General features: G+C 44.1%; 1 protein-coding gene across 5 annotated transcripts in view; it reads right to left on the minus strand.

Moving 5' to 3' along the window:
- The window catches only part of pan2 (poly(A) specific ribonuclease subunit PAN2), a 112,863-nt gene that overhangs the window by 59,413 nt on the left and 28,176 nt on the right, over positions 1 to 25,274 (minus strand). For all 5 annotated transcript variants that reach the window (XM_068024877.1, XM_068024879.1, XM_068024880.1 and 2 more), the window contains exons 13-18: positions 19,982 to 20,181; positions 16,970 to 17,118; positions 9,325 to 9,431; positions 6,135 to 6,233; positions 3,635 to 3,708; positions 936 to 1,077 (exon numbers count right to left, since the gene is read on the minus strand). In XM_068024877.1, coding sequence (XP_067880978.1) covers positions 936 to 1,077; positions 3,635 to 3,708; positions 6,135 to 6,233; positions 9,325 to 9,431; positions 16,970 to 17,118; positions 19,982 to 20,181 — 771 coding nt within the window. The remainder of the gene's footprint in view (positions 1 to 935; positions 1,078 to 3,634; positions 3,709 to 6,134; positions 6,234 to 9,324; positions 9,432 to 16,969; positions 17,119 to 19,981; positions 20,182 to 25,274) is intronic.

Raw genomic sequence — 25,274 nt, forward strand, 5'->3', positions numbered from 1 at the left:
AGGTACTTTCAATCCCTTTAAGAATCTCTGGGAGGGCATGCAAAACAATATATTTCTAAACAGGATGCAACAAGTAGCATTAAATAAAATTAATGGACAACATTTTTGAAATCGATTACAACTAAACTGAAGCTGGGTGGTATTAAATTTTACTAGCCACAATGGAGGAAGGGACAGGGGTCTAGAACAGAATATTCCAATCCTCCAGTATATTACAAGGACCCACCTTGCATTAACACTGAGACCAAGCTTCAGCCACTTAGGCTTGCAATGAGCTGTATAAGTATCAAGGCTCCCTCTAGTAGTTTTAACAGGTACTGCAGTATTTCAGTTTAGTCAACAGTACCTATGCACTTCACTGTGCAAAAGTGAGTTACTTGCATAACCACAATTAAATGCTAATGGTTTTACTCTCCAAATTTCATATTACTGTATAATAATTTATAGGAATAAACACTGCAGACATTTCTGTAACTAGAAAAATTAACAAGATCAACTGCAAAATTAATAGTCAAGACAATTTCCTGTTTAAACAGTCTCTTCTCCAGATTATGGCCCTTAAATACATTTTTCACATGTTATGGAAGAGACATTACCCCCACCCCACCATTCCCCCCCACCCTGTCTTTAGAAAAAGATGTGCACATAATCTACTTCCACATCTCAACTCAAGCTGTTCTGTAACTGGCCATTAAAACACATACAGCAGCTCACCTTTTGATTTTTCCAACTGCCTAGCCCCTGCTTTCTAACTCCATTAACTGAGACCATGACCTGGTTATATGAGCTTTCCTAATAAATACAGCTCCACCACCTGATTTAATTTTTGATTACCTTTTTGATCTACACTAAATATTTAGACATCAAAATCAATCTTTTAATCGAATGTTTGAAAAGATACATCAAGGGATAAAAGCCTACAAATAGTTACATACGCCTTCATTTTCAGTCCAGTTTGAGACTTCCAGCTCCTTATTTTTAGTGAGCTTCATCTTGATAGAACATGGGATCCAAATATTTTTCAGTTCTTCAATTGATGTATAGAAGCTCAGGCCTTCTGCATTACAAAGTGCTTCCCTGAAAAAAAAATAATGCCTCTGCTTGTAAATGAAACTTTATATTATCTGCCAACAGTTAGGAGGAAATTGGGCAGTTTTCTCCTTTAGGTGTAGGAATATTTTGGGGAATCCTTTGAAATTAAATAAAGAAATCATCCCAGGAGACGAGTGAGATACAGTACTGAGTGTGTGTATTGACAGATGACATTTGTGTGCTGCTATCTTCAGGCCGGTTCGCAAATTATATAAATACCATACCAGAAAAGGTAACCACAGGCTATTTTATTTATACCATAGTTATGTGCAGTTTCAGATATAGCAATAGTTAGCAAAATAACTAACGTTTCTTCCTTTTGAAAAAGACTGTTTACTTGATAAAGAGGGAATGATACAACTTTGTGTGGGACAGCAAAAGAAACGGGCATTTTTCTTCAAAACTTCATTTTGATGTAGTTTCATGGGTTCACTCTGTTCTTTGAGAGTGATACTAGCTGGTTTTGTTCAGAAGGAGCAAAGTTCTCAGTTCTGTGGAGAATTGTTGGCTGGTTTTGTTCAGAACGCAATGTGCTCTCTGCAGTAGTGATAATCAGAACACCAACCAATGGTCTGCTGTTGCAGCTGAAATCTTAAGGTAATTATAATCAGTCACACGAGGTTGTGTTATCACAATGCTCCACAATCCCCAAACATCGTTTACTAGAATTCTTGATGGTGATGCCATTATTGTTTTGTTCAGTGTTTCCTGTTCTCTGTTTACACTAAAACTTCTAAAACCTTTATGTATAGTTTCTAACTAAGCACATTTATAAGATCTAACAAGCTCTATATAATAAGACAGATTTGGGGAACCAAAAAAACACAATTAGGGGTTGGTTGGTAGCATAACAGGTTAGAGTATTATTCACCATGGCAGGAGGGAAAAAGTGGGGTTTTGTGCACATCATTTCACATTGACTGGATCATTTATTTGAATTATAGTATAATAAACTAATTGGGATGTGGGTTCTGATGACAGACTGATTATACACCAATGGTTCAACACTCTTCCAAAACTGCAGAGTGTATTTCCCTAGTTCCCGCCTTTACCAAGATATCTGGCTCGCTACGAGCACAGGCTAGAATTATCACAGGCACAAAGATTTACCCTTAGATATCAATCTTTGATATTCCACCCAATTTATAAGCACTCTGGGTTTTTTTTATTATTTGAGGCAAGATCTCTTGTCTCATGATCAAGTGACAGACAATGGGCTGTATTTTTAGCCCCCAATGGGGGCAGGCACAGAGATGGGGACGGGCATGGAATTTCGTGCCGCTGGCCAGCATGCCAGCTCCATCCCTCCCTGGGCCATTCTGCTGGGGTTGGGTGGCAGGGATACCTGCGGGCAGGTCGCCAATTAAACTAAATAAAGGCTTATTAGGCCTACTGTCAGAGGCCGACTGGATCCTCGCAGATGGCGGGGTATACGGCAGCTGCCTGCAGGCGGCCTCCTGGCACCAGGCCAGGCGTCCAGCACTCCAGGCAGGCTTAGAAAGGCTGTTGCTGCCTCTCTGGGTTCAGCTGCAGCTGCAGGCCACCCTGTGGAGGGACCCTGCCACCCGCCACACCTTCCAACCACAATGGTGGCCCAGCTGCAAAGACCTTTTAATTTTAGATTTCAAAAAGTTGGAGAGGGCACCTCCCCCTCACTTATCTAAGGGTAAACACAACAGGTCTCCTTTCCTAATGAACCTTTGTGAACGAGATGGGTTTTTACAACAGTCCAGTCGTTTCATGGTCACCATTACTGATACTAGCTTTTTATTCCTGATTTATTTAATTAACTGAATTTAAATTCTCCAGCTGCTGTGGTGAGATTTGAACTCGTGTCTCTGGACCATTTGTTTAGGCTTCTGGAGTACTATCTAGTAACATAACCACAATGTTACTGTACCACCCCCCCCCCACCCCCAAGGACTAAATGTCAGAAGTGAGATTACCTTCCCTTTGTGTTCAGTTCAAGAACAGACTGGGCAGGATTTTCCCCGTAGGCTTTAGGACCCTGCGATCAGGCTCAAACAGGGGTCAGAAGCCCACACTGTGTGGGGAACAGTCACTCATCTGTGGTTTTCCCCGAACTGGCCAACTAAAAGCCAGAGGACAGGCTCGCCGTCCAATTAAGGACAGTGGGCGGGCTCTCGAAGAAGGAGGGGCTCCTATTGCTGTAAAAACCCATCTGGTTCACTAATGTTCTTTAGGCAAAGAAACCTGTTTTCTTACCTGGCCTAGTCTATATGTGATTCCAGACCCACAGCAATGTGGTTGACTTTTAATTGCCCTCTGAAATGGCCTAGCAAGCCACTCAGTTGTATTCAAAGCAGCGACTCACCATTACCTTCTCAAGGACAATTAGGGATGGGCAATAAATGCTAGCCTTGCCAGTGATGCCCACATCCCATGAATGAATGAAAAGAAAATTGTGCACTACAGGTGCAGTTCTCCCAAAGTTATTGAATAGAAGCATTTGAACTGAGCTACATTATAAACAAGATAATCTCTCATGTTGAAAGAAAAGGACTAAAAGAAACAAACCTACCATTCTGTCGGGTTATTTTCTTTCATTTTCATTGCTTCCAAATCTTCCTTCCTCATCTTGTTGTGCAATTCATACTGTCACAAAATAAAGTACATCATCGTACTGGAGAGGGTACACAGGAAATTTACAAAGGTGTTGCCAAGAATGGAGATTTTCAGCTATAAGGAAAGATTGGATAGGCTGGGGTCGCTTTCTTTGGAACAGAGGAGGCTGAGGGGCGATTTAATTGAAATGCACTACATTCACAAACACTTCAAGCCATCAGCCTAAAGTTGTATTTAAACTGCCTACACCCTCAATTTTCTCTTCTCCTGAAAATGTTGACTTATGCAGAGCACCTGGTATTCCATTTAAGTGGCCATTATTCACGACCCTATACAGTGATCCAGCATGCTATTCCGGCATAGAAGACATCACGGCCAAATCCTGCCCTGTTCTCACTCAACAGCCATCTACAAGGATTTGCCATGAAGGGCACTATAGCAGAGATCAATCCCATACTCACCAGACAGCCATTCCCATGCATTTTCTAGCAGGGATCTGATCCAAAGTTGGTGGTAGCCCTGGCTGATAGTACACCTGAGCTAGGGTAGGTAGCTGAGACAAACTGTAGAGCCCCTACTGCTGCCCTGGCTAAGATAAGCTAACTTAACAAATACCAGGTCAAATCTAGAACCTTTCTGGTCTGTACAATGCAGGGGTATACCTCATAGCAACAAACTTCAGGAAAGATGTTTGGACTTGGAAAGGGGTATGGTGCAGATTCACCAGCATAACACGAGTTTTTAAAGGGTTAAATAATGAGGACAGGTTGCTTGAACTGGGCTTATATTTCCTGGAGTATAGAAGGTTGAGGGGTGATCTAATCAAGGCATTTGAAATGAATAAGAGATTTGATAGGGTAAATACCTGAAATTATTTCCTCTCGTGGGAGAATCCAGAATAAGGGGGCATAATCTTAAATAGAGCCAGGCTGTTCAGAAGTGATATCAGGAAGTACTTTTTTTAAAATTCATTCATGGGATTTGGGTGGCGTTGGCCAGGCCAGCATTTATTGCCTAATTGCCCTTGAGAAGGTGGTGGTGAGCTGCCTTCTTGAACTGCTGCAGTCCCACAAAAGGTAGTGAAAATCTGTAATTCTTTCCGCCAAAAGACTGTGGATGCTGGGACAGTTGAAATTTGTAACGGTATAGATCAGCCATGATCTAATCGAATGGACCAACAGGCTTGAGAGGCGGAACTGCCTACTCCTGCTCTTATTTAACAACTTAACCAAAAGGCAGGACCGGTATTTGATCCTTAAAATACCACCTGATTGGTACAATAATTTGATCCGATACAGCATTGCCTGTATGATTGTATGCCAGGTATTAGAAAAATGAAGGACCACGACGCAAAAGAACCTATGACCTCTCTCACAGAACTATCAATCTTGAATTAAAGACAGCCTTTTGAAAATCAAAGTTATCATTTTGATTGGCAACACACAGCGAGTCTGTGCAAGGTATTGTCCAGTACAAGGTAGACTGAAGCAGCAAAACTGACGAATGAAAGTTAGATCTGAAGACACAAATGTAACAGATGATGTCACTGAAATTTTTTATTTGCTTGTTTGGCGGGGGGGGGGGGGAGAAAGAGATATAGTGCCATTTATAGCACAGAAGATGGCCCATTTGGCCCATCAAGCATTGAAAGAAATTCCCTCAGTCTTCCACTAGTCCATGCAGTTTTGATGAGTTTTGTTAGTTTACTCTCCTTTTGGAAGGAAAGTTTCAAAATGCTAGCTTTATCTTATTCAGCCTTCCCATGACACAGCCAACCAGCACCTAAACATCCAGCATACTGCTTTGAATCGGCCACTAGATGTGCCAAACTGGCCTAGGAATGATTCATTCTGCTTTTCTCCCTTTTCTTGTGGGAGAGTGCCTGATCTTTGTTCAGAAACTTCCCATAACACAAGAAAGAATGAAGTTAAGCCTGATACAACAAATCCACATTGTGTTACTCTAGTGCAGCATGTCGGGTTCTGATAATACAGTTCCTCAATTTTTTCCCATTTAAAGTCCATTAATCACAGCGGCACATTTCATTCCAACAACTTGCTGTCAAGCAACTACCTCACCAACTAGCCACGAAAGAGGTGCTCCAAATTTGCTGGTAATTACTGCCACTGACTTTCTCTTCAACTGGGGAAATGTTGGAATCATCTCTTCTCATTAAAGTCTGCACAAGTTAGACACTACATTACAACAGTGACTACAGTACTTGATTGACTGTGAAGCGCTTTGAGACGTCATGAGGCTGTGAAAGGCACTATGTAAATGCAGGACTTTTTTTTTTCCATTTTCCATTTTCGTTTTATTTGTTAATTCCAGAATTCCCTTCAAAGAAAGAACACTGCTTCCTACTTTCCAGACTGGGATGTAAACACAAAATAATTTTAGCAGATGTATAAGGTACATAATTTTGAAATAATGACAATCAATTCCTCTTTACAAACCTCAGCTTGACATTTCCAGAATTCAGCTTCCTTTGTGCTGTTAACTTCACAGTTAATAACAAGAACATCAGGTAAGCATCGAATATTCCTGGTTTGAACCTGGAACAAAATACAATATCCAATCAATACTGGAACTTTAATTCAGTTCTGATGAAAGGTCATTGAGCTGAAACTTTGGGCCGGATCTTGTTCTCATCCCGATGGCGGGTTTCGCGGTGGGGGTGGAGAACTGGGGCAGAATCGCCCGCCATGGAAACGGACGCCGGAATTTCTGTTTCCGATTCTCCTGGGGGGCAGGGTAGACTGATGAGGGCCTTCCTGCCCAGAGGCCAATTGAGGCCCTTAAGTGGCCTGACAGCCACAAGGGCCTCCTCCTGCCACCGCTGCTGGGATCTTCCCCTCGGTCGGGGGGGGGCCTCTGGCACATGGGGAGGACGCCTTGGAAAATGAAGCATCCTCCCTGCGGGCTTTTGAGGGGGGGGGGCGCCTCCTTTGTGGGCAATTTGTGGCCCATGGAAGACTTCCACGAGGAACAGCTGTACCCCCCAGGACCCCCTCCCCCTGCACCGAACAGCCATCCCCACCGCGGACTGAACGACCACCCTCGTCCCCCACCCACCTCTTGTCCGGGGATCCAGTGCTGGGCCTGGGTCCAAGGCCTCTGCAGTACCAGCAGTGGCCACCGCTCTCGGTGGTGCTGCCGATACTGCTGAGTTGCCAGCCCTGGGATTGGCCAGCAGCTATTTGGGGTGGGATCCCCGTCCCTATTAAGTCTTTAAAGGCCTCCTAAAACAGCAAAAGACCGGAGGATCGCTCTGGGGGGGTTGAAAAATTGTAGAGGTGGGGTTCCCCTCATCTTTTCGGCCCTGCGCCAAGAGCCCTGCCTCCTGCACAAAATCCAGCCCGTTAACTCTTTTTCTCTCCACAGATGCTGCCTGACCTGCTGAGTATTTCCAGCATTTTCTGTTTTTATTTCTGGAAATTTACTAGGTTGATTTGTGACAGTGTACAACACATTTTTTGATACAGTGCCACAAGATGGCACAATAGGCGATATGAAAGTCACCAGTTTCCACTTAGCTCAAAGGTCAGAAACATCCTATGAGAGTTATCACAGGCCGCAGCCTGCTCCTTCAGAGCACTGCCAGTGAACCAGGCATCCTTGTTTTTAGAAATTTTTGGAACCAATTATTTTCTGCAGATAAGCTATATGTTCCTGTCACATACAAATCGTAAAAGCATTCTCAGATGTCTTGAACAATAGTAAACTGAAGTAATCAAGTAATTTGGACTTTTGAGAGTAAAGAATCTTTAAAATTTCAACAATGTTGGAAGTAAAGGCCTGCTCGGGTCTGCAAAAAAAAAAACCCGACAGAACCACATCCGACCCGAGCCCGACCCAGCCAGAGTCCATTCATTTTTTCCCACGCCCGACCTGACCATCAGTTAACTTACCTTCTGTTCTTCACTTTGTTGCTGATCTGCATAAGCTTAAAATAACTGTAAAAAAAACACCTTTCTGGTCAAAAAATTACATTAACAGTGGAGCCACTTACCTGTGATGGAGCATGGCCAACCCGACCCGAGCCCGAATGCCAGACCCGGAAGTGCGACCCGACCTGAACCCGATACGCTGTCGGGTCCTGTTGGGTTCAGGTCGGGTAGCAGGCCTTTAGCTGGAAGTGCACAGCTTTGTTTTTATTTCATATGAACTAGGAGCAGGAGGAGGTCACTCGGCCTCTTGAGCCTGCTCCGCCATTCAATAAGATCATGGCAGTTCTGATTATAACCTCAACTCCACATTCCCACCAACTCCCAGTAACCTTTCACCCCCTTGATTATCAAGAATTTATCTACCACTGCCTGAAAAATATTCAAAGACTCTGCTTCCACTGCCTTTTGAGGAAGAGAATTCCAAAGACTCACGACCCTCAGAGAAAAACTTTCTCATCTCTTTCTTAAATGGGCGATCTCTTATTTTTAAACAGTGACCCCCTAGTTCTAGATTCTCCCACAAGGGGAAACATCCTTTCCACATCCACCCTGTCAAAACCCCTCAGGATCTTGTACGTTTCAATCAATTTGCCTCTTACTTTGCTAAACTTCAGCGCATACAAGTCTAGCCTGTCCAACCTTTCCTCATAAGACAACCTGCCCATTCCAGGTACTAGTCTAGTAAACTTTCTCTGACGTGCTTCCAACACATTTACATCCTCCCTTAAATAATGAAACCAATACTGTATGCAGTATTCCAGATGTGGTCTTACCAATGCTCTGTATAACTGAAGCATTCTGCAGTAAGATTCCAATTTAAATGTACCAAAGTCTTTCCATTAGCTACATAAATGGGAAGTCAATATTTCCTGTACTTCTTGACTAATGCAAACCAATTTGTACATTTTTACCAGTTCCACTGCAAGCAGCGGAACAGGCAAACACGGTCTCAGCTCAACATCTTATCCAAAGGATGGCATCTCTGACAACACATTCCCTCAGTACTGGCCTCGGAGTGTCAGCTGAGATAGGTGATGTTAAGATCCTTGAGACTGGATTGCAGCGTTTAGTTTTTTTTTAAAAATGGAATTAAAAGTCAAATTTTCACAACTTCAATGGTGACTGAGCTGTTCCAAGATTCTTGTGAAGTGACATCAGTGACTGCATCTAACGAGCACTATAAGAAAATGTTCACTAATCTTGTCATTGAAAATTTAAGCTTGCATTGTTCTCCTAGCAATCAAAAGTACAGGGTACAAAAGTTGTTAAAGGCCATAACACAATGTAAATTTCACAGGACAATCTCTGGTAGGAAATTTTTGAACATCTCCGCAGTCATGTCTTGCTGTACAGCAGCCTATTACTGCAGACACCACAATGCAAGAAATGCTACAGAGTTATACTGAAATACATATGAATATGTGCAAACATAATGAAACATAGGTTGCTAGATTAAACAGCCTCAATACACGAGTATAGTTAGGGCATTCTAAAGCAATTGGACAAACCCCTCAAATGTCTCAGAAGTTTATATCATGACTTGAGCCCGTTCATCAGGTTACTCTCTTCCAATTTGACCCATCATTCCCCATACATTACATCAGGTCATGGTGTAATTTTCATTTTATACACAGCTACTGGTAAATATTCCAAGACTTCACTGGTGGAAAATTTCCCCGAATCCAAATATACTAACCGTAGGCTGGTACTTCTCACAGTTTTCACACCAGGCCTGGGTGTTCTGTTCAAGGCAAATACTTCTCTTCAGCACTTCAGCAAACTCATATTGTCGAATAGTTTTGTCTAAAGTCAAAAAAGGCATTTTATGAGTTTATTCAGTAAAGAACTTGAGGTCAAAGTGGCATTTTTCAGGCAGCTTTGCATTCACAGAATATATAGAAAGCAGACAGATTTCCCTTTTCACAATATCAGCTCCTGCCCACTTGTAAACTTAGCCACATTCTGATAAAACTATTTTGTTCAAAATCTAATTTCTGATATAAGAATTTTCAGTTAGCAAAAAACATAGGGAATGATTTCTGTTTCAAAAACTGAGTGATTTGGTTGATGCTTTTTAAAATGACTACTGGTAGGTTCTTGGTTATTTTCACAAGTCCTTTGCAGTTTCTCTGACAGCTTTCTAGCTACTATCCTTGCTTTTGATTCAGATGCTCTGTAGTTCTTCAGTTCTAATTTATTGTTGCTTTACTGGGAGTTAAATCCACAAAGGATAAAGGGGAATGTATTACAGGAAGCAAGAGACTAACAGGAAATGCCCAAAATACATGAGGCATAATCTAGTTGATCTCCCATCATGTTGCTCACGGGAAGACAAGAGTAAGTGCAATCTTCAGCTGAAGTAGAGTCACAGTCTCATTTATAGCACAGGAGGCGGCCATTTGGCCCATCGAGTCTCTGCTGGTTCTCCATAGAGCAATTCAGTCAGTTCCATTCCCCCACTCTAGCCCTGTGGCCCCACAAGTTTATTTCCTTCAAATGCCCATCAAATTTCCTTATGAAATCATTGACTGTCTCTGCTTCTATCACCCTTGTAGGCAGCGATTTCCAGGTCATTACCACTTGCTGCGTAAAAATGTTCTTCCTCACATCCCCCTGCATCGATTGTCCAAAACCTTAAATCTGTGTCCGCTAGTTCTTGTACCATCTATTAATGGGAGTAGTTTTTCCTTGTCTACCCTATCCAAACCTGTCATAATCTTGTACACCTCTATCAGATCTCCCTTGCTCCAAGGAGAACAACCCCAGCTTCTCCAACCTAACCTTGTAGCTAAAATCCCACATCCCTGGAACTACTCTGGTAATTCTCCTCTGCACCCTCTCAAAGACCATCACATTCTTCCTAAATTGTGACCAGGACTGGATGTAATACTCTAGTTGTGGCCTAATCAGAGCTTTGTAAGGTTTGTACTCAATTGAGTTTTGTACTCAATACTTCTATTTATGAAGTCCAAGGTTCCATATGCTCTGCTGACCACTCTCTCAATTATGTCCTGTCATCTTCAAAGATCTATGCACATGCACCCCAGGTCCACCTGTCCCTGGCCTCTCCCATCCCTTCTGCCAAAATGCATCACCCACACTTCTCTATCAAATTCCATCTGCCACCTGTCTGCAAGCCTATCTATGTCCTGTTGCAGGCGATTTGCATCATACCATAACTCGCTGTTTTCTGTCCTTAAGTCAATTTTCTATCCAAGCTGATACTGACCCTCCTATTCCATGAGCCTCAATTCTGTTAACCAGCCTTTTATGTGGTACTTCATCAAATGCTTTCTTAAAATCTAAATAGACAACATCCATTGCATTCTCTTCATCAACCGTCTGTTACTTAATCAGAAAATTCAATTAGATTAGTCGAGCATGATTTGCCTTTTACAAATCCGTGCTGATTATCCTTAATTAGCTAAAACGTCTCCAACTGCCTGTTGATGTTTTTCCCTTTATTATTGTTTCTAAAACCTCACCCACCACTGATAGTAACTACAGGCCAGTCATTTTAACAAGACTGTCCTTACATCCTTTCCTGAATAAGGGTGTCAAACACTTGCCTCTCTCTTATCCTCTGGCACCACTCCTGTATCTAGGGAAGACTGGATGATTATGGTAAGCCCTTCCACTATCTCCAACTCAACTTCCTCTGGCAATCTTGGTTGCAAGCCATCTGGACCAGGTGACTTATCCATGCTAAGCATAGCCAGCCTTTCCAGTACCTCCTGCCTCTTAATTTTCACCCCATCCATTACCTCTACCATGTCCACATCTACTTAGACTTTGTCAGCGTCCTCCTCCTTAATGATCACTGATATAAAGTACTCATTAAGTATTCTAGCCTTGCTTTGTGCCTCTAAGCATATATCACCATCTTTGTCACTAATAGGCCCTACCTGCCTCTTACTATCCACTTACTATTTACATGTCGGTAGAGGATTTTGGGGTTCCCTTTTATGTTGACTGCTATTCTATTCTCATATTCTCTTTGCCAGTCTTATTTTCCTCTTCACTTCCCCTCTCAACGTGACCTGGTTCTCACGTGAAGAATTCACCTGACATGCATCATATGCCCTCTTTTTTGTTCACCATAATCTCTATCTCCTAGTCATCGAAGGAGCCCTGGCTTTGGTTCCCCGACCTTTCGACCCTGTTGGAATGTACATAGCCTGTACCTGAAGCATCTCCTACTTAAAGATAACCCATTGTTCCAATACAGCTCTTGCTGTCAGTCTTCGGTTCCATTTTACCCTGACGAGATCCCTTCTCATTCCATTGAAATTAGCCCTCTTCCAATATAGACATTCTACCTTATTTTGTTTCTTGCTCTTCTCCATTACTAGTCTAAACCTTATGATACGATGATCACACTTACCCAACTGTTCCTCCCCCCTCGCCCCCCACTACAGACATTTGGTCCACTTGGCCCACCTCATTCCCCAGCACGAGATCCAGCAATTTATTTTCCAAAAATATACTTTATTCATATAAATCTGTAAAAAATACATTACAAAGCAATTCAAACTTGACATTTTAAAAAAGTGCAACAGAGATCAGATTCCTTCGATACAGAACGTGAGATTCCTCACAACTCTTGCCATTCCATTTTACATGCAATGAACATTTGCATTACACAGCAAAAACATACTTTTTTGCAAACAACCCAAGGGGTTTTACACAGGTTCCAGACCCTCAGTATACTCTGGCAGGAGGATCTTACACTGTGGTCTTTCCCCATTGAGCCTTTGTGGTGGCAGCCCCAAGCTTTATTTAGTGTGTCCCTCAGCACACAGTCCTGGACCTTGGAATGCGCCAGTTTGCAACACTTGGTCGTGGACAACTCTCTGCACTGGAAGACCAGCAAATTTCAGACAGATCAAAGAGCGTCTTTCACCGAGTTGATGCTCCTTCAGCAGCAGCAGTCTCAGTGTGCGTCCCTGGGAACAGCCTGTAGATCACAGAGTCCTGTGTTACAGAGCTGCTTGGGATGAATCTCGACAAAAACCACTGCATCTCTTTCCACACCTGCTTTGCAAAGGCACATTCCAGAAGGAGGTGGACAACTGTCTCTTCCCCACCAGAGCCATCAGCACTAAATCCAGCAATGCCTCCTTTCCAGTTGGACTGAGCACATAGTGGTCAAGGAAGCTCTCCTGACCATATTTCAGAAATTCCTCCCCCTCCTTACCCTTTAATCTAATACTATCCCAATTGATATTTGGGTAATTAAAATCTCCCAATATCACCACTCTATAGTTCTTGCACTTCTGATTTCCTTGCAGATTTGTTCCTCTACCTCTGTCTCCCTATTTGGAGGCCTACAGAATAGTCCCAGTAGCGTGATCATCCCCTTTTTGCTTTTCAACTCTAACCAAATTGATTCTTCTTTGCCCCCTCAAGGACATCTGCTCTTTCCAACACCACAATGCCTTCCTTAATCAGTACTGCCACCCCACCTCCCCCTTTTCCCTTCCCTATCTTTTCTGAACACTTTGTATCCTTGAATATTAAGCACCCAGTCCTCACCATTTTTAAGCCACTTTTTCGTTATTGCCACTACATCATATTCCCACACGACTATTTGTGAGCCAACCTTATTCACTACACTTTGTGCATTTACATACATGCATTTTAAACCCGTGTTTGTATTCCTAGAAATCCAACCTTTGTCTGCTCCTATCTAACATGGCACCTCTCCCTTCTCTAGTACTATCCAACACTCTCGCTTTGCGCACCTTAGTCTTCCTTTCTATTTCTATATGATGGTGCCCATCCCCCTGACAATTTAGTTTAACCCTCCCCAACCACACTCGTGGACCTCCCCGCGAGGACATTGGGCCCAGTCCTGGTGAGGTGCAACCCATCCCTTTTGAATAGGTACCTCCTACCCTAGAACTGATCCCAATGTCCCAAGAATCTGAAGCCCTTCCTCCTGCACCTTGCCTCAAGCAATGCATTGATCCTCTCTATCTTCCTATTTCTACTCTCACTAGCGCATGGCAATGGGATCTCTGTATGTTGTTGGTACCGATGTGTACCACAACTTCTGACTCACCCCCTTACCCCTGCAGAATATTCTGCACCCTCTCCATGATGTCCTTTACCCTGGCATCAGGGAGGCAACACCTTCCAAACCCGCGACTTCCACCAACTAGAAGGACAAGGGCAGCAAATACATGGGAACACCACCACCTGCAAGTTCCCCTCCAAGTCACACACCATCCTGACTTGGAACTATATCGCTGTTCCTTCACTGGCGCTGGGTCAAAATCCTGGAACTCCCTTCCTAACAGCACTGTGGGTGTACCAACCTCACATGGACTGCAGCAGTTCAAGAAGGCAGCTCACCACCACCTTCTCAAGGGGGCAATTAGGGATGGGCAATAAATGCTGGCCTGGCCAGTGACGCCTACATCCCATGAATGAATTTTAAAAAAAAAAAAACCCCATGCGGGACTCACGATGACAGTTTCAGAAACACCCGTCTGTCCGCCGAACCATGGAATCTTCTATCTATAATGACAATATTTCTACTCTTTGCTGTTACCTCCTGTACAGTCCCTTGCCCATTGTTGGCATGGTCAGGACTGCACTCCTTCAAGGTGTCGTCAGTCTCAGCAGTCTCCAAAGCTGAGTGCTGTTTTGAGAGTGGCACGCACCCCAAAGACTCCCGTACCTCCTACCTCTTTGTACTTATCTGGATGGCCACCCACCTGCTATCCCGAACTCTCACTGCCTTTGGGGTGACCGCCTCCTGGAACACACAATCCAGGAAACACTCCTGCACCCTGATGCTCCCCAGTGGCTGCAGCTGCCCCTCAAGCTCAAAAATCCTGAGTTTGAGCTGAAGCAGCTGGAGACACTTCCGACACACATGGTCCCCAAGACACATGAAGTGTCCTGAAGGTCCCACATGATGCAGGAATTGCAAGCAACAGGTCTCAGTTGCACATCCATGATCTAAAAAAGAAAATCTCGATTCCTTTTTTTAGAATCTAGTTGGTACCTTGTTTAAACTATTAATTTTAATTAATGCCTCTAGACCTGCTCTGTGCCAATACTCTTAGAGGGTTAGATGTTGGGGATAACTGGACCAGGAAGCAGTGATATTATTTAGTTCCCATTTTAATATCATACATTGTCATTTTTATATACGACTTTGATTTTATCTCATTATTTACAGCTAAATAGCAAAACATGGCAATTTAGGAAAGAGGCAGAGTAGGTTGGAACCTCGGATTTTCTCTGCAGTACAGGCTGAGGAGCAGGCAGACACAAAACCAAGGCGCTACAATACCACCACAGGTGGAAAAGTGTAATTACAGCATGACAGGTTTACATGGAGAGTTTTCATTATAAATATGGCTGCATTTGCTGACATCGCAATCACTAGGTGGCACAGTACTGGCACATGCACAAATGCAGCCTCATTTTTTTTTTATTCATTCGTGGGATGTAGGCGTTACTGGCTATGCCAGCATTTATTGCCCATCCCTAATTGCCCTTGAGAAGGTGGTGGTGAGCTGCCTTCTTAAACCGCTGCAGTCCATTTGGGGTAGGTACACCCACAGTGCTGTTAGGAAGGGAGTTTCAGGATTGTGACCCAGCTAGTGAAGGATCGGTGATATAGTTCCAAGTCAGGATGGTGTGTGACTTGGAGGGGAACTTGCAGGTGGTGATGTTCCCATGTATTTTCTGCCCTTGTCCTTCTAGTTGGTAGAGGTCGCGGGTTTGGAAGGTGCTAAGGAGCCTTGGCGCATTGCTGCAGTGCATCTTGTAGATGGTACACACTGCTGCCACTGGGCGTCGGTGGTGGAAGGAGTGAATGTTTGTAGATGGTGTGCCAATCAAGTGGGCTGCTTTGTCCTGGATGGTGTCGAGCTTCTGGAGTGTTGTTGGAGCTGCTCCCATCCAGGAAAGTGGAGAGTATTCCATCACACTCCTGACTTGTGCCTTGTAGATGGTGGACAGGCTTTAGAAAGTCAGGAGGTGAGTTACTCGCCTCAGGATTCCTAGCCTCTGACCTGCTCTTGTAGCCACGGTATTTATATGGCTACTCCAGTTCAGTTTCTGGTCAATGGTAGCCCCTAGGATGTTGATAGTGGGGGATTCAGCGATGGTAAAGCCGTTGAATGTCAAGGGGAGATGGTTAGATTCTCTCCGTCTGTGACGTTCAGCCAGCTGCCAGTAATAAAGATGGTACTGCTGAAACTGACACAAAAATAAATCGAATCCAAACCCCCTCACCTCTCAATGGTCGCAATTGCTGCCTCTACACCACCACCCCACCACCCCCCCGCCCCCAACAGTACCCCGCTCCCTTCCTCGATCGCCGTTTCTATTCCCTGCTCCCTCCTGCGCCCGCCTTCTCATCACTCCATCCTGCTGTTCTATCCCACACCCGTCTGCTCTCCATTCCCTCCCGCCCGGAGAAGCGGCAGGGGTGGGGAGAGCGAGCAGTCAAGTGGAAGCAGGGAAGAGAAGCGGTGACTGCAAGAGGGCACGGGGTACTGTTGGAGGGGATGAAGGCAGCGATTGCAGCCATTGAGGGGTGAAGCAACACTTAGGCATCATTATGTGGTGACATTGACACACGCATGCACGGACCCATACTAGCAAATGGTCGGACGTACTAATGACGTTGGCGATTGCTCTGCGCATGCTCTGTCTTGTCAGGAGACACTCCGTATAAACATCGGCACAGGAATTTCTAAATGGGCAAGTTCATGCCAACACAAGATTTTTAATTTATTATAGATAGATAAAGCATTTTAAGACAACTACACTTCAGGGTGCACCCAGTCATCGATGTAAATTTACATAATCCTTTAAAAAAAGTATCAGAACAGAAAACCAGTCATTTACTGTTGATATCTTTGACTTTAAGGAGTACCTGGAGATTTTACAAATCACAACTAACCAATAGAAAAAACTGTGTTGGCACAGCTTCAATGAGCCAAATAGCCACTGTCCTGTACCATTCTATGCTTTGAGCTCAGAATGAACTCAACAGGAATAAGCCTATAACTGATCTCAGGATATGCACAATTATAGCAATCAAACTTTGTGGCCTTAAAAGGATAGACCAAGTTAATCAGCTGCTGAAGTGCAGCTGAGTGTAACACACTCTGCACTCCTTATAAAACAATGCATTCCAACTTACTATAAATAATGCCTCAAAAAAATCTGAGTTTATAATCAATACACCAGTTGAGAGTGTCCGTCAAACTCCAGACAGAATACTTCAATGTGTCGAAAGTATAAAAATATCCTGAACTGCAATGGCAAAGGTGAGGCAGTTTGAGGTTTAACTGAATACACATCATACTCACCAGCACTATTCATATCGGGATACTGCAAAGTGAAAAGCAGACTTGAAGAAGCCCGAACAGTTTCCTTCCCACAGCGACAAGTGCTACAGTTCTCAACTTCACAACCAAACAGCTTCCCAATCACAGATTCACCAGAGGAACCAAAAGTACTGAAAATTTTAAAAAGTGGTAGAGTTTGAGAGAGTATTCTATTTCAATAATATATTGTATTATATTTGGTACAAATAGCAATTAGGCTCTTTTGTGTACTTTAACCATGAATAATGTAAAAGGGTCAGGTAGCATCACAATCTATCTAGTCTCTCTACCTGCCACCACCCCCACCCCCCACCCCAATACTGCAGCAATGGGGCTGAGATTTAGAACTCAGCAGAGTGAAGGGTGAAAATAATAGAATCAAACCCACAGAGACATCTTGCTTTGATGCTGAGGCACTGTGTCACCTGCACTACAGAGTCTAAAATCTACATTATTTATCACAGATACCATCAACTACTCACTGGCAAAAACTGATTATTAGAGTATTTTTGTTCAGAAGTGGCTGCTCTGATGTCACAATTGTGTTTTTTTTTTCCATTCATGGGATGTGGGCACGCCCCTAGCCAAGCTGTTTCAGTATAGCTACAACACTGGCATCTACTCGGCAATATGGAAAATTGCCCAGGTATGTCTTGTGCACAAAAAGCAGGACAAATCCGACCTGGCCAATTACCACCCGATCAGTCTGCTGCAGATCATCAGCCAAGTGATGGAAGGGGTCGTCGACAGTACATTCAAGCCTAGGCCAGCATTTATTGCCCATCTCTAATTGCCCTTGAGAAGGTGGTGGTGAGCTGCCTTCTTGAACCACGGCAGTCCTTGTGGTGTAGGTACACCCACTGTACTGTTAGGAAGGGAGGACCAGGACTTCGACCCAGCGACAGTGAAGGAATGGTGATATTGTTCCAAGTCAGGATGATGTGTGGCTTGGAGGGCATCTTGCAGGTGGTGTTGATCCCATGCATCTGCTGCCTTTGTCCTTCTAGATGGTAGAGGTCACAGGTTTGGAAGGTGCGGTCAAAGGGGCCTTGGTGAGTTGCTGCAGTGCATCTTGTAGATGGTACACACTGCTGCCACTGTGCGTTGGTGGTGAAGGGAGTGAAGGTTGAAAGTGGTGGATGGGGTGCCAACCAAGCCGGCTGCTTTGTCCTGGATGGTATCGAGCTTCCTGAGTGTTGTTGGAGCTACACCCATCCAGACAAATGGAGAGTATTCCATCACACTTCTGACTTGTGCCTTGTAGATGGTGGACAGGCATTGGGTAGTCAGGTGGTGAGTTACTCACTGCAGAATTCCCAGCCTCTGACCTGTTCTTGTAGCCACGGTATTTATGTGGCTGGTCCAGTTCAGTTTCAAGTCAATAGTAATCCCCAGGATGTTGATAGTGGGGGATTCAGCTTTGGTAATGCCAAGTGGAGATAGTTAGATCCTTTCTTGTTTCAGATGGTCATTGCCTGGCACTTGTGTGGCACGAATGTTACTTGCCACTTATCAGCCCAAGCCTGGATCTTGTCCAGGTCTTGCTGCATTTCTACACGGACTGCTTCAGTATCTGAAGAGTCACGAATGGTGCTGAACATTGTGCGATCATCAGCAAATATCCCTACTTCGGACCTTATGATGGAGGGAAGGTCATTGATGAAGCAGCTGAAGATGGTTGGGCCTAGGACACTACCCTGAGGAACTCCTGCAGTGATGTCCTGGAGCTTAGATGATTGACCTCCAACAACCACAACCATCTTCGTTTGTGCTAGGAATGACTCCAACTAGCGGAGAGTTTTCCCTGATTCCCACTGACTTCAGTTTTGCTAGGGCTCCTTGATGCCATACTCGGTCAAATGCTGCCTTGATGTCAAGGGCAGTCACTCTCATCTTACCTCTGGAGTTCAGCTCTTTTATCCATGTTTGGACCAAGGCTGTAATAAGGTCAGGAGCTGAGTGGCCCTGGTAGAACCCAAACTGAATGTCAGTGAGCAGGTTATTGCTGAGCAAGTGCTGCTTGAATGTACTGTCGACGACCCCTTCCATCACTTGGCTGATGATCTGCAGCAGACTGATGGGGTGGTAAATTGGCCAGGTCGGATTTGTCCTGCTTTTTGTGCACAAGACATAGCTGGGCAATTTTCCATGCTGCCGAGTAGATGCCAGTGTTGTAGCTATACTGAAGCAGCTTGGCTAGGGGCTACTTCTGGAGCACAAGTCTTCAGTACAATTGCTAGAATGTTATCAGGGCCCATAGCCTTCGCAGTATCCAGTGCCTTCAGCCGTTTCTTGAGATCATGTGCAGTGAATTGAATTGGCTGGACTGGCATCCGTGACGCTGGGGACCTGAGGAGGAGGCCGAGATGGATCATCAACTCGGCACTTCCGGCTGAAGATGGATGCAAATGCTTCAGCCTTGTCTTTTGCACTGATGTCCTGGGTTCCCCCATCATTGAGGATGGGGATGCTTGTGGATCCTCCTCCTCCTGTCAGTTGTTTAATTGACCACCACCATTCACGACTGGATGTGACAGGACTACAGAGCTTAGATCTGATCGCTTGGTTGTGGGATCGCTTAGCCCTGTCTATCACATGCTGCTTACGCTGTTTGGCACGCAGGTCATCCTATGTTGTAGCTTCACCAGGTTGACACCTCATTTTGAGGTATGCCTCGTGTTGCTCCTACCATGCCCTCCTGCACTCTTCATTGAACCAGGGTTGATCCCCCGGCTTGATGGTAATGATAAGAATGGGGGATATGCGGGCCATGAAGTTACAGATTGCGGTTGCATACAATTCTGCTGCTGCTGATGGTCCACAGCGCCTCATGGATGCCCAGTTTTGAGTTACTAGGATACTAATGAGCAGATTCCCCTCAAGTGTGTGATACTCCTTCATTCAAAAGCACATGTTGTTGCATATTTTTTGTGTGCTGAAATTAATAAATCCATACAAACTCTGGTTCAGTCCACATTATGAGTGCTGACTCACCTCCCCATGACACTCCGATAGGCCTGTGGGCCCTCCTGCTCCTGTGTCTCCTGGTGTAACTGCGTCAATATAAATCGATTCCAGCTTTGTATCAGTCGGCCCAGATTCACTTTCCCAGTCGCTTCATCAGAATCAGCCAAGATCAACCCCAAAGCCGATGCCTCTGGAATAGTTCGGAAAGCACGAAGGAAGTTGCTGGCCTAACAGCGTGAAAGGAAACATAAAACTAAGATTTTGCTTTCCCCCCCAATTTAACATCCATACATAGCTTAAAACTAGAACTTGTTAGTCTCAAAAGAAACAGGTGACTATACAGATGTACATGAGGCTCAACCGTATCGAAAAGGATATAGTTGAACATGATTTACTTCCATATGGTCACCTCTACTTCAACGTAAGCCATGACAGTAACACAAAGGGAAATAAGCTCAAACCACTGAAAGGCAGAATTTTTTTCTTCCCCCTCCCTTTTGAGTTTGATTAAAGGGCTCAATTCTCTTCCAGTCTGAGGAGATGTCTACACCCAAAACACGTATCGGTTCTTTCTCTTTACGGATGCAAACAGACCTGTTGTACATTTCCAGTACTTTTAGATCTGGGTGGGTTAATGAAGTTATTCAAAAGCCTATTGGATGCCATGAAAGAGGGACTACAGCGTTCCTGGATGTATGGATGAGCTATGATGGAATGAATGGCCTTTCTGATCTGTACCTACCTTGTGATTTTATACTAATGTTGTTTCAGGTTATAGAGTTAGCACACGTGTAAACCGATCACAAAAAAGGAGCATTTTTCAGCATTTCCAGAACTTCCGTTCTTAATCTTTTAAATAACATTTTTAGTCTGATGAAATGTTGCATTGATGATTATTTTTGCATTTCCACAGTTATTACAAAATGCTTTCTGGGTTTTGGTTAGCCATTCATCAAACGTGTGAAAAACCACCCCCACAATTCAAAAAAAAAAGCAAACTACTGAAAAACCCACACAGGTAGAGTTTCTGCTTTCCCAATACAGAGTGCACACACTCTCCCTACTGGCAAGTACTCCACTTACAAAATCCACAGGTTCGCAGCAGTAAAAGCTTAGGGAGCACCAAATCTGCACAGGGGTACTGTTGGGAGTTTAACCAGATAAGGCTGCACTGCTCATCACCAGAGAACACTGGTATGAATTTCCAGTCAGAGCTACATTAGGGCACTGGGTTATCTGGAGCCAAGGAAAAGAAGCCCAACCCTAAATCTACCCCTCTATTAATGAGCCAGGCTGGCTGACCAATCGTGAACAGTGCCCCAGAGTACTGCAGGCTCATCAGACTCAGGTATTGACTTATCAGTGTAGGTTCACTGGAGTTCGAATCTTCCAATGCTGTATCACCTTGGAGCCAACAATAACTCCCGAAAATAAATAGCACATAAAATCAATGGATTTAGGAAAAACTTCAGGATACTAATGTACAATAATTCAACAAAATTGTAGGTGGTGCTGTTGATATTACTAACAGGAAGTTCAACGGCACAGTGGCGCAGTGGTTAGCACTGCAGCCTCACAGTTCCAGGGACCCGGGTTCGATTCCGGGTACTGCCTGTGTGGAGTTTGCAAGTTCTCCCTGTGTCTGCGTGGGTTTCCTCCCACAAGCCAAAAGACTTGCAGGTTAATAGGTAAATTGGCCATTATAAATTGTCACTAGTATAGGTAGGTGGTAGGGAAATATAGGGACAGGTAGGGATATTTGGTAGGAATATGGGATTAGTGTAGGATTAGTATAAATGGGTGTTTGATGTTCGGCACAGACTCGGTGGGCCGAAGGGCCTGTTTCAGTGCTGTATCTCTAATCTAATCTAAACTAAGTGGCACTGTTACTGTTGGCAAAGTGGTTATTAGAATAAAAAATGTCAGCAATTTTGTGAAATATATGTGCAAATATTACACAGCATACAGTATGAGAAAAAATCTTACCCAAAGTTTAGTCGTGCACTCAAGTCACAATTGTTGACAACTTCTGGATGTTTTGTCCAATAAGAAAAGATGGCAGTAACATACACAAGATTCCATTTATCGTAAAATGCTTTGAATTTGGTTTGGAATACAGCTTGCAGTAAAAGCTTGAAAATGATAACACTGTGCAACAGGGCATGACCATATTTTGGACAAGTGGCAGGATACAAGCTTGATGACCTACTCTGCTGTTCCCAATCTCAGCAGAGATGCTGTGCTGAGTTGAGAGGTCTGGCATTTCACCACAAGGACAGAAGGAAAACCAGAGAAAGTTGTCTTTCTATTGGTTTTCATGTGTCTGTTCAGAACGAGCTTGATAATAGTGGCTTAAGAGCAGTTGAGCCATCCTCTGACCTGCAGGAGGTGCGTGGCTTGGAGAGACATGAGGGAAAGAAAACAAGATGCTATTATGGTGCTAAAATACAATTTAATTGCAAAGATAATAGAGAAATGATGGAAATCTGTGTTTCAAAAAAACAAAATATAAAGCATGCATCTGAAAGATAAGTTAACATGTTTGGGTGGGACCCTTCATCAAAACAGAGAATGCCTTTCAGATGTTGATTAATCTGCTTTGCCTTTCCTGTATTTCCTCTTTTTTACTGCAGAATTGAACTGCAGTTAGGTATTTCACTTTTAATGTTGTTAATACATTTATTAAATTCACTAACATCCAGTGTGTGAAAAAACATTTCACTAAATCTTAACAAAAATATCAGAGCCTAAGTCTACATTTCCAAAACTACTTTCACTGCTTGTCTGCAGTTTTTGTCACTGGATGTCATGAACAAAAGTTGTTCCAAATTCATTCTCCTATGATAATTAAATCATGTATTTCAGAACTATATTTCCCAGTACAATATTAAACTATGGCTAACCAATACATTCTTGGTTGGATTTAATCATTAACCTTTGGACAGACATTTTAATCATTAATTATTATTTTTTCATCCTTTTAAGGAGTGGCTAATTTTTGAGGGGAGAGGAGAGAGATTTAAGAGAAGAGGAAAAGCTTTTGATCAAACTTCACTTTTTGTTTTGATTGCCTCTTCTGAGAACACACAAAAAACAAATGTAAAATATGCACTTATCTGTTCTTTCCACAGATGCTACCTCATTTCCAGCAACTGTTTTTTGCCGTTTGTTAAAAATATTCAAAATATGGACAGCAACTGTGGTTAACAAGGTACACAGTTAGAGCAATCCACATCATAGGTGGCATGCTCAGACAGTGGGAAACAGCGAGAGCGGAGCCAGAGTACAAAGAGACTGGGGAGAGAGAGAGAGAGAGAGAGAGAGTTCACTCAGACAGTGGGAAACAGCGAGCGCGGAGCTGGAACACAGAGAGACCGGGGGAGGGAGGAAGAAAGAGACAGAGAAAAAGAGAGAGAGAGAGAGAGAGAGAGAGAGAGTTCACTCAGACAGCGGGAAACAGCGAGCGCGGAGACGGAGCACAGAGACACCGGGGAGAGAGAGAGTGCACTCAGACAGCAGGAAACAGCGAGAGCACAGCCGGAGCACAGAGACACCGGGAGAGGGAGGGAGAGAGCGAGAGAGAGGGAGGGAGAGAGCGAGAGAGAGTGAGAGTTCACTCAGAGTGTGCCGGAGGTTTGAAAAATAATCAACAGTAACATCACTGGAGAGCTGCAAGGTGATTGGTTGGTGAGTAACTGCGGTTAGGGAATAACTCTAAATAGCTGGGTTTGTAACTATTGTCAAGAGAAAGGTCTACAGTTCTTTTCAATATAGTAAGTAGGTAGGCATCAGGTGGCAGGACCGTATCTCCAACACAGAAGTCCTCGAGGCGGCCAACACCCCCAGCTTATACACCCTACTGAGTCAGCGGCGCTTGAGATGGCTTGGCCATGTGAGCCGCATGGAAGATGGCAGGATCCCCAAAGACACATTGTACAGCGAGCTCGCCACTGGTATCAGACCCACCGGCTGACCATGTCTCCGCTTTAAAGACGTCTGCAAACGCGACATGAAGTCCTGTGACATTGATCACAAGTCGTGGGAGTCAGTTGCCAGCGTTCGCCAGAGCTGGCAGGCAGCCATAAAGGCGGGGCTAAAGTGTGGCGAGTCGAAGAGACTTAGCAGTTGGCAGGAAAAAAGACAGAAGCGCAAGGGGAGAGCCAACTGTGTAACAGCCCCGATAAACAAATTTTTCTGCAGTACCTGTGGAAGAGCCTGTCACTCCAGAATTGACCTTTATAGCCACTCCAGGCGCTGCTCCACACACCACTGACCACCTCCAGGCGCTTACCCATTGTCTCTCGAGATAAGGAGGCCAGAGAAGAAGAGGTAGGTAGTGTTTTTTTGGGGGGGGAACCAAGGTTCCTAGTCCAAGTCTAATTTTTGGGTAATTTAAGGGAGTAAAAACAGAGTGAAAAAACAAAGAGTGACATCACAGGAAAACCGTAAGTTCATTGGTTGGTAAGTAACTGCTACTTTGAATTCCCTATTCGACGTTGATTTCAGATTAAAGGTGAATAGGAGAAATATTTTACAGATTAAAAACTAAAGACCAGTTGGAAATTTAAAAAAACAAATTACAATCTAATTAAATAAAATAGAGATGCAGGGACAGGTGACGTGTTGTACCTGCAAGACATGGGAGCTGGTGGACCCCATTGTGGTTCCTGGTGAACACATCTGTAGCAAGTGTTGGCTGCTTGAGGAACTCCGGCTCAGAGTTGATGAGCTGGAGTCTGAGATTCGGACACTGCGACACATCAGGGAGGGGGAGAGTTACCTGGACACTGTTTCAGGAGATAGTCACACCCCTTAGATTAACTACCGTGAATTCGGCCAGTGGTCAGGGACAGGAGAGTGTAACTATGAGTGAGGCAGGTAGAGGGATCCAGGAGGTAGTGCTGCAGGAGCCTCAGCCTTTGTCCTTGTCTAACAGGTTCGAGATTCTTGCTCCCTGTGTGGACGACAGCAGAGACTGTAGGGAGGATGAGCAAACTGACCACAGCACTGTGGTACAGGGAGCCATTCAAGTGGGGGGAGAAAAGAGAAATGTAGTCGTAATCGGGGATAGTATAGTTAGGGGCAAAGACACTGTTCTCCGTGGCCAGGATCGAGAGTCCCGAAGGCTCTGTTGCCTACCTGGTGCCAGGGTTCGGGATATCTCATCTGGGCTGCAGAGGAACTTGGAGTGGGAGGGGAAAGATCCAGTTGTCGTGGTCCACGTACGTTCCAACGATATAGGTAAGATAGAGGTTCTGCTGAGGGAATATGAGCAGCTGGGGGCTAAATAAAAAAGCAGAACCAAATAGGTAATAATCTC

This window comes from Heterodontus francisci, chromosome X (genome assembly GCF_036365525.1).
Source record: "Heterodontus francisci isolate sHetFra1 chromosome X, sHetFra1.hap1, whole genome shotgun sequence".
Classification (NCBI taxonomy): domain Eukaryota; kingdom Metazoa; phylum Chordata; class Chondrichthyes; order Heterodontiformes; family Heterodontidae; genus Heterodontus; species Heterodontus francisci.